The sequence below is a fragment of the Budorcas taxicolor genome, chromosome 18 (genome assembly GCF_023091745.1).
Source record: "Budorcas taxicolor isolate Tak-1 chromosome 18, Takin1.1, whole genome shotgun sequence".
Classification (NCBI taxonomy): domain Eukaryota; kingdom Metazoa; phylum Chordata; class Mammalia; order Artiodactyla; family Bovidae; genus Budorcas; species Budorcas taxicolor.
The window spans coordinates 46,399,242-46,408,511 of record NC_068927.1 but is presented as its reverse complement, the minus strand read 5'-3'; the positions used below and the strand labels follow the sequence as shown (position 1 = coordinate 46,408,511).

General features: G+C 49.4%; 2 protein-coding genes across 2 annotated transcripts; one reads left to right on the top strand and one right to left on the bottom strand.

Moving 5' to 3' along the window:
• Positions 1-769: 769 nt before the first annotated feature.
• LOC128062805 (androgen-binding protein homolog) lies at positions 770-2,830 on the bottom strand. The gene is made up of 3 exons (XM_052655232.1): positions 2,764-2,830; positions 2,065-2,246; positions 770-871 (listed from the first exon to the last, which is right to left on the bottom strand). The coding sequence occupies exons 1-3, from the start codon at positions 2,828-2,830 to the stop codon at positions 770-772; spliced, it is 351 nt and encodes a 116-aa protein (XP_052511192.1).
• Positions 2,831-7,390: 4,560 nt separating this feature from the next.
• LOC128062806 (major allergen I polypeptide chain 1-like) lies at positions 7,391-8,783 on the top strand. The gene is made up of 3 exons (XM_052655234.1): positions 7,391-7,451; positions 7,589-7,779; positions 8,754-8,783. Exons 1-3 carry the CDS (start codon positions 7,391-7,393, stop codon positions 8,781-8,783), a joined length of 282 nt encoding a protein of 93 aa, XP_052511194.1.
• Positions 8,784-9,270: the final 487 nt, after the last annotated feature.

Here is a 9,270-nt window from a genome sequence, read left to right as displayed (position 1 = left end):
TTCCACAGTAACAACATTCCCGCTGGGGTAGCTTCTTCCATCCACTCCCATCTTACTGTTCTAAGACTTCATGGAGGTCCTGGCCCCCATGGTAGGACCACAAACAGCAGTGGTACCTAGTGTGCCCAGTGAAATGTCAGAATCCTCAGAAGACATCCATCTAAGAAGCAAAAAAAAAAAGAAAGGCAAATGCCACTGGGAGAAAGAGAGGATCTGTAACAGGCCTGCTTAAGTCATATCCTGAGTCACCCATCAATAACCAGAGAAATATTAAAAGGACTAGAGGATGTGTCACTGTACTAAAGGCCAGAATGGGAGACATACTATCAGTGCCCGCAGACAACACTTTTATCCCTCCAACGTTAAAAACAATACATTCGTTTAACCCTAACTGGAAGTCAGGAGTAATATGTATGTTACTCTGCTTAATCTTGACACACAATCCAAGTTTAGCAGATGACAGAATGACTTGAGAAAGTTACAGCAAACTTGTCCACAGTCCCAGGTTTTTCCTCATTCTGTCCGACCCTGGTCCCCATGCTCTCAATGACCACGTGTCACTTCTCCTCACCATCTCCCAAGATCTCCTGCCTCACATCGTTCCCACAGTACACACACACTGGGCACACTGAGCAAAGCTGCAGTTATTTTATTAGAGTCAGCCTGACAGAGACCATATTATGTGAAACAGGTGTCCGGATTCCAGCTTTAGTTGAGAAGGAGAATAAGGCAGGTAGATCAAGCGCCGACCAGGCATCCCTGGCAGAGACTATCTCGCCAAAGATGTCACACTGAGAATTAATCCTAAAACAGTATCCACCACCGAGGACAATACATAGTTGTTGCAATCCTCACTCAAGATGATGGAAATCTAGGAGAGAGGAGAAGGAGTAAAGACAGGACCTGAGCCCACAGCTGGGCCATCCTGTCTCCCCAGGATCACCTGATGCCTTACCATCAGAGATTCAGCCCCATCCCCAGCAAAAACCTCTGCCCACAGACCCACCACTGGAGAGGGGGCTGCCAGCAGACACCAGGGGGAGAATGGCTCCCTAAGAGCCCAGGCACACGTGTCAGGAGGGAGACAGAGCCACCAACCATGCCAGGGAGGGGAGGAGATAACAAGGGTCAGGAGGCACAGCAGGGGCTGGTCCTGAGGAGGAGCAAGGTGCGAGAGTCTGGGTTTGGGTCACACCTCCTGCACCTGATCCTCTTCTTTCAGGTGTGCTGGGTGGACAGACTGTGCATGCAGGTGTCGTAAACAACCCCATGTGCCCTGTGTGCTCATATTAGTGCATGAAACTCTGTTCCTGGAAAACCTCTCATTTCAAAACATCAAAAACTTAAGGAAGATATGCTGAGACAGACTATTTAAAATCTCCAAAACTTATGAAAAGAACAAAGAGGGGAAAAAAGAATACTTCAGGAGATACATTGCTAGCTCAGGTGAGCAGCCACAAAGACCTAGAAGCCCCCTCAGTAGTTTCGGGCACCAAAATACCACAGTGGAAAATCAGGCTTGTAGGCACTGAGACCATCTCAGTGGAAACAGGGTTCTGAGCCAGAGCAATGGCCATCAGAGTGGGAAAAAGATGAAGTGGTGGTAAGTCATAAACCTTACAAACCTAGAGAATCTCATCCTGGAAAGAGACTCTTAAGGTAGGGGCTCCTTTATAATATTCCTAAAAGGAAGCTGATATTACTCCTTCAGGTGTGGAAGCTGAATGCTTCCTTTCCTGCCAAGAATAAAACTCTACTCCTCCAATGCTAGCTCGTCACACTAAGGAAAAAAACATGAGTTAACACACTTGGCCTACTGCCCTGACGCCAGTCCCCTATTGTGTGCGAGCTGACTGACATAACACAGGCATATTCGGTAGCAGAAGAGGCTGGACATGCAGGTGGACTGTCCATGCATATTACAGGTGCTGCAGGGTGGAGCAAAGGCCTATGTGCTTCTTTGTCTGCCACATACCCCATGACTGCATGATCTATTACCACGTGGCACACTGCACTATGCATGTTAGTGGGCAGGGCAGGATAGGGGTGAGGGGAGTAAATTACCATGCTTTTTATATTCAACAGTTTGTCATCAAATCCCGCCTCATTGAAGCAATCCTGGATTCTTCCTATAGCTTCATTTTCTGCATCAGTAGCATCAACCAAACTGAGCGTTGAGTTCAACAATGTTTTGCTTCCAAGGGCCACTGAGCTAAATGCTGCACTAAACATAGGGCAGGCTTTGGCTGAAGGCACAGACAAAAAACACCTCATCAAAAGAATAACCAGAGTAGGAGGTTCCTATTTCCCACCACTTGATAGGAACTCACACAACCAAAGCTTCCAGACTCACCTCCCAAAGCTTCCAGACCTGCTCTCACCCAGGACTGCTTACATCCCAGACAGAAAACCTTCCATATGAGGCACTCCCAGCAGAGGGAGCAGCAAGAGGGGTGAGGTCTGGAGACGCCTCTGCCCTTGACCACCATTCCCAGGCATATCAGCCAGCTTCCACCCTTCCAGTGAGCACCACTACACCCAACAAACCATCCCCCAGGGTGTGCACAGCTAATGACCCTTCCAACTCCACACCACCCTCTCCATTCAAACACTGAAAGCCTCAAGAAGTTTGTGCAGGACTCCTGGGAACTGAGCAGCAGCTGCCCTCAGAATCTGCCCCTAAAAGCAGCTTGAACAGGACTGGGAAGGATGCAGTGAGACGGAACTGGGCAAGAACAGGACCATCTGGACCCTCCTTCCTACCCTCATGTGTCTCAAAGGTCAGCTCTCTGGTCACCAGCAAGGCCAGCACAAGCGGTGCTCCCTTCATCACGGTGGTGGCTGGAGTGCTCTGCTCAGGGCAGGGTTTCTGTTACTTTATAAACAACTAGCTCCCTGAGCCCAGCCCGTGCCCCTCCCAGGAGGAAGGGGCATGTGGCAAGGCTCCTGGCACAGGTGGCTCTGTAGGCCCTTGGGGTGTTTATGGAAGAAGCCCTTCCTACTCTGAGAACAGAGCTCCTGGAGAAGATGTGGTAGCATCTTTGCCAAAGATCAAGTGGAGCTGACATTTCTAAGTGACTCCATTTGGAGCCAAGTGCATTGATGTCCCAGCCCCAACCATCACGTTTTCCTGGTCATCCTTCCCCCAGCCCATCCTGATTCCCAGGGACAGCACTCTGACAAACTGAGCAGATGGAATCACAGGAAGGTCAAAGACAGGTCTACACCACCGTTGGCTAGAAAAAAGGTCATCCAGAATCCTTCCTTTTCCCCCCAAGTCCTGGAGATAAGAATGAAGACCTGGGCCTTCCTACAGCCTCCAAATATCTTAACAGCTGCAGTCTCTACACTGGGCCCTGAGTACTGGTAGACAGTACCAGTACTGGAGCCTTGGGCTCCAAATCATTCCAATCTGGGAACTCATAACCTGAAGACATGTGGGTTTTCCCAGGCGCTGGTAATTCTGTAATATTGGATAACTCCACCAGCTTTCATCTGGGCATTAAGAGAGCAAGTCCTGGCACGTTCTGGACCTCTAGTGGCTCCAGCTTTGCCCCTTCTCCTGGCTGTCCTCTTCCATCTGTGAACCTGGTCTCAAGAGGTGTTTGGACTGCAGTCTATCCAGAAACATCAGTGAGCAGCTGTGGGGTTGTGCGGTTTGTCTCCTATATCTGAGACTCTATGAGGTTCACAGCCCTACAGGACACAGGGGATGGGAGCTCTAAGGCCCAGACTGCTGGATCCACCAGAGGTGGAACTCCACTTGTGAAAACTCTCAAGAGCCAAACTCAACCTTCCAGGCTAGGAAAGCAGTTTGTTGGTACAAACAAAATGAGATTGACCTTGAAAACTCTTGAAGGAAGTCTGAGAATCTCCCAATGCCCAAACTGGCAACAGTTTGACAGACAAAATAAATAAGAGTATTAGATGCTAACCCAAAGTATAAAGTAATACCTGTGAGCTCAACTGATATGAAGAAATGATTAAACAAATAAATAAGGATTTCCCTAGATGCCCTCCTGTGCAATGGAAGCTGGTTCAATCCCTGGTTGGGGAACTAAGATCCCACATGCCCTGGGGCAACTAGAAGCATCCCACTGCAACTAGAAAGCCTGTGCTCTGCAAAGAAAAAACCCACAAGTCCCAACCAAGACCTAGCACACTTAAACCATTAATAAACTAAAATAAGTGAAACTAAATAAATGTGGGAGAGGAGACAAAAATTCCATACAGAAACATCCTGAACATCACAGGTAGATTATCCCCTCTAGGAGGCAAACTTAACTGTTCTGCCCCTTCAAGTGTGGGCTAAATTTATTAACTCACCTCCAAAGGAAACAGGAGGGGAAGGGGGAAAACAGTGCAGAAGCCAGACAAACACAATATTAATCAACTAATCAAGGCTGATATTCCCATTGGTAAGACACACAGCTGTCATGTGTACCCTGATGTGAGGTGACAGGAAAGGCACTTCACCTGTGTGGTGTCTTCCTCAAACCACAAAGTCTGAACCCCACGGGACATTATGAGAACAGCAGAAAACAAACTCAGCTTGGAGGCCTCCTACCATCCCTGGCCAATCCTCCTCACGACTGTCAAGGCCATGACAGACTAGGAAAGAATGAGTAATCCACAGAGCAGAGGACCCTGGGGACACATCACAATGAATGCAGCGAGTATAGGTTGTGGATTTTATCCTGAAATGCAGGAGACATTAATGGACAACCAGGGGAAATCCAAAGAAAGTATGAGTTTAGTTAGTAGCAATTTTCTTTTTTTTAATTTAAATTTATTTATTTTAATTGGAGGCTAATTACTTTACAATATTGTATTGGTTTTGCCAAAGTAATTTTCTCATGTTTTTTCTCAGTTTTGAGAAATATCTGTAACTTTTCAAGAAATAAAAAGTTCTCAAATTAAAAATTAATTTTAAAAAAACTTGCACAAGTAAAGGGCCACATCAGTGGCATTCCTCCACTGACCCTGACCAGCTCTTCACCCTGATGTCATCACATGTCCCCATGATCGGGGAACATCTCAGAGGATCCTGTGGCACCCTCGGAAGGGCACTGGGCTGGATCCATAGCAGCCACCTGTGTTACTCAGCACTCTAGGCCCTGGCTCCTCTCCTCACATAGTTGGGGAGGGCACTGAGGGCAGTGTCTTCTGAAGGACAGGAGGCACGGGATGCATGGGCAGGGTCCCACAACATGGAAGTCCTGCTGCCACAGATAAAGAGCCAACATATGCAGCCTGGGCCTTGTGGTGTTCACCTTCCTGCCCAGGAACCTCTGACACATCTGCAGCCACCTGAGTAGCTCATGGGGTGACCTTCAGAGGGATGGTCCTCCAGCAGCAGGAGCCATGGTGAGGAGGGGCTGCATGGAGGTCAGCTGACACTGCAGCTCAGTACTTGGTGCCTCTTTGCCAAGAGCAGTTACCGGATGTGAATCCTATTTGGCATAGGGTTCTGACTGTGGTCACACCTTTGTGTCCCAAATTCAGATCAGGCATTCAGGAAACCTTAATCTGCCACAGGTGATTCAGGCAAAGGCCAGTCAGATGCCTCCAGCAAAAAACTACTTGATTATGACTCATCAAACATTTTAAACCTTTACCATATGTAATTATTTCCAGGCAATATACATAAAGGCATCTAGAGTAAGTAGAATTAAAGATATTCTTGCTTATCACCTCAAGAAATGGAATATTCCTGCCATTATTCTAACAAACACTGTGCAACATCTACCAAATGGTGGGCCCTCCCCTAGTCCTGGGGTGCAGCAGCACACAGCACAGCTCTTGCTCTCCTGCAGCCCTTCATCACCCAAGAGGGAGTGAAAGACAGTGACCCCACGGGAAGAGGCACTCTGGGGGAAGAAGAGGCAGGGGAAGAAGACAGAGGGCTGCAGGGGGAGGATGGAGGCAGGACACTTTGATAGGCGGGCTCAAAAGTCTGGGGAAATCTGCCCCTTGATACTTGAAGACACCTGAGGATGAGGGAATGAATCATGCAGCCACTGGAGGAAGAGCCTTCCAGGCTGGGAGGGCTCCACGTGCAGAGTCCCTGCCGCAGGAGCACACTTGGTCAGGTCAAAGAGCAGACAGGAGGCACTGAGGGAGGAAAGAAAGGCAGGGATAAGTTCACAGAGGCAGCAGTAGTGTGGGGCTGGTTGTGCAACCAGCCCAGAGATTGTGGCCTAAAGTGGGCCTGGCTTTTCCTCAAGTGGGAGCTCTGGAGAGGAGATGAGGGGAACAGGACAGAGAAATTCAAAAGTAGGAAGAGTTGCAGAAAATGGATGGACCTAAAGACTGTCATCCTAAGTAAAGAAGGAGAAATATCTTACAATATCTTTCATATTAGGAATCTAAAATAACATGATACAGATGAACTAACTTACAAAACAGAAACAGATTGACAGAGAATGAACTTATGGTTGCCTTGAGTAAGGATGAGGGGAAGTGATAATTAGGAATTTCAGTATGGACAGGTCCACAATGCTATATATAAAATGGATTATCAATAAGGACCAATTGTACAGCGCAGGGAACTTTGCTCAATGTTATGTGGCAGCCTGGATGGGAGGGCAGTTTGGGAAAAAATAGATACATGTGTGTATATATATGGGTGAGACTCTTTGTTGTCTACCTGAAACTACCATAAAACAGTTAATCCGCTAAACTTCAATACAAAAGAAAAAGTTAAATTAAAAAAAAAAAGACATTGTGAAGGATAATCCTGTATACAATGATGTTCTATCAAAGCCACCAGTTGGCAGGACTGGTCAAGAGAAAACTAGAAATTTCTGGGCCAGCACATAGAAGAGCTTTCCAGGTTCCAGATACTTATTCAGGGAAGTGGCCCAACAAAGGCCACTGACAAGATCAAGGACACGGTGACAGCAGCAGGGCAGGAGCCACCAGAGAGCCTGACGAGGGGCTCGGGGCTTTGCCTGGAATTTACTCCCTGTGAGACCATTCACTAAGCACTGAGCTTTGTGAGGACCCATAAGGTCCACAACAGCCTCTCTTCAAGGTCACAGTTGTTCTGACAGACTGTCACTGGCCATCATTCAGGAGGCATGATTTGGGAGCACTTTTGCCCTTTTTGGTCAACCTGGGGATTTTCAGTTGTTAAGCTTCCTGAGTCAGCTGCCCCTCCCACAGAGCCCTCCAGCGGGGAGGAGGCTGAGCCAGTGCCCTCTGTGGACTCAAGGACTAGCATCTTGCCAACACACACAGCTCCTCCTGTGCAGCCCCAGGCACCTTCACACTGGGGCCTGGCAGAATCTCCTGAAAAAAGGAAGTATGCGACACAGTCCCCTGGGGTGAGGACAAGCACAGGTATAAAAGGGCTCCAGGTGAGTAGGGAGCACCTGCCACCGGCACCATGACACGGGCTGGAGCTCTCCTGCTGCTCTGCGCTGCCTTGCTCCTCATCGCGGGCGGAAGTGAGTGGCTGCGACCTGGGCTCCCCAAGGGTTCTGACACCTTCCCAGGGCAGCACTGAGCATGTCGGGAGCAGGAAGGGAATAGGGTGTTCTGATGAGTGCTTTACAGGAAGTGTCCCCATATCCTTCTGTTTCAGAGTGTGATGACATCTGCCCAGCCTTGAGGGACACTGTTCACCTGTTTATATCAGGAAGCCATGAGGCCTATATTGAACAAGTTGAAAAGTATAACCAAAACCCTGATGTACTGGAAACCGCCGATACCCTGAAGAGCTGTGTTGATGAGAGGTTGACAGCGGAGGATAAGCAGGATGCTCTCAGTGCTCTGGTGGGTCAGGCTATCTGTGAATGTGCCTGTGGGGCCTATGGCGGGGGGTGGGGGGGTGGGTGGAGAGGGATGTGTCAGGGGTCTGCTCAGGGCACTGGTAAGTGGGGGAGATCATTTCCTCTCCACCCTGGCCCTTCCCTGGGGAACTGGGAGCAGAAAGAACCTCATAAATGAGGAGGTAGAGGGTGTGGCCAACAACCACAGTGTGGGAAAGGATCCTGCAGGAAGACTCAATCCAGTCTGGAGCTCTTGAGCTGGCCCTGACTGCTCAGCTCTGCCTGGTCACAGGCCTGGGACCCTCCAGGCCCTCCTGACTCTGGGACGCCACCTATCTTTGGAGTTAGGCCCTCAGCACTAGCCTCCCTGACTCCAGCCTCTCCAGCACAGAAAACTGAATCTGCCGCAGTCCGTTCCCATTGGGTCCTTCCTCTCTCCAAACATCAGGTGCTTCAAGTCCCTACTCCATCTCACCTAAACCCCACATTTGTCTTTGTTTCCTGAATGCCAGAGGGCCATTATGCCACACATGCCCTAAGAGGAGGCTGTTCCAAAAGCTGCCCTCCTGCCCTCCCCAGGCCTGGGATGCCCAGAGTCGAGGGTCAGGGTGAATCCTCTCTCTGCTGCCCTAGAGGTGGGGGGACAAGCAGCTGTCTCAGCTCTAAGTCTCCAAGGGCCAGAGGGAGGAAGCAGACTGGGATCAACTCACCCCTGAAGACCTCCAGGAGTCACTCCAGAGCCCTGCCAGATGCTCCTCAGCAGTGTTCCCCTTTCTATCGCAGAAGACTGCCCTCAGCCCTGCAGGGAGACCCCACAACCTCTGTTCCATTGGAGGAAGCCTCACTGGAATGTAGCCACCCTTACTTGCTCATATCCAGAGGCCTCCCTCCAAACAAGCCACCAGGCCCCTGAGTTCAGTGCAGTTAACTGCCATGTCCACCCAAGGCCTCACCAGGCTTCTGTACCTTCTTTTACAGAATAAGGTATACTCAAGTTCTCTCTGCTGATGGAACTGTCCCTGCCAGGAACCCAAGGAAGCTTCTTGCCTGATCCCTAAGTCATGTCAGCAACCTGCCACATCCAGGTGTCTATTAAAGGATTCCAGCAATAAAAAGCCTTACAATTCATAAGAGAGTGCTTACTCAATGGATATTGGGCTTTGGATGTGGGGGGAGAGAGGACGTGACCACAGTAGAGACCACCAGTGTGCCTTCCCACTGCAGCTGGATTTCAGTGCTGTCAGAGTCTTCTCCACAAATTCAGGACATGGGGGTGGGGTTGGTGATCATTATATCAGTCAGAGTGTCTGATCACTTCCGTCACCAGGACCCAGGTCATGAGCATCATCCACCAAATGTAGGCCTCCCAGCAACTTGAGGGGTAGGAGTAATCATGATCATCTTAAAGGGAAAATCTGAAGCTCAGAGCAGGTGAAGCATCTGCTAAAAAAGACACAGCTTCCCCCACCCGTCCACCCTGGGGAGACAAGCTCGG

Bases quoted from the DNA above. Each gene is read 5' to 3' on its own strand.
- LOC128062805 (XM_052655232.1), bottom strand. From the start codon at position 2,830: ATGAAGGGAGCACCGCTTGTGCTGGCCTTGCTGGTGACCAGAGAGCTG. The intron at 2,247-2,763 runs GTAGGAAGGAGG...CTGTGCCTTCAG, and splicing joins GACCTTTGAGACACATGAGG to CCAAAGCCTGCCCTATGTTT. The intron at 872-2,064 runs GTAATTTACTCC...CCTCTCTCCTAG, and splicing joins TGTTGAATATAAAAAGCATG to ATTTCCATCATCTTGAGTGA.
- LOC128062806 (XM_052655234.1), top strand. From the start codon at position 7,391: ATGACACGGGCTGGAGCTCTCCTGCTGCTCTGCGCTGCCTTGCTCCTC. The intron at 7,452-7,588 runs GTGAGTGGCTGC...CTTCTGTTTCAG, and splicing joins GCTCCTCATCGCGGGCGGAA to AGTGTGATGACATCTGCCCA. The intron at 7,780-8,753 runs GTGGGTCAGGCT...CTTCTTTTACAG, and splicing joins AGGATGCTCTCAGTGCTCTG to AATAAGGTATACTCAAGTTC.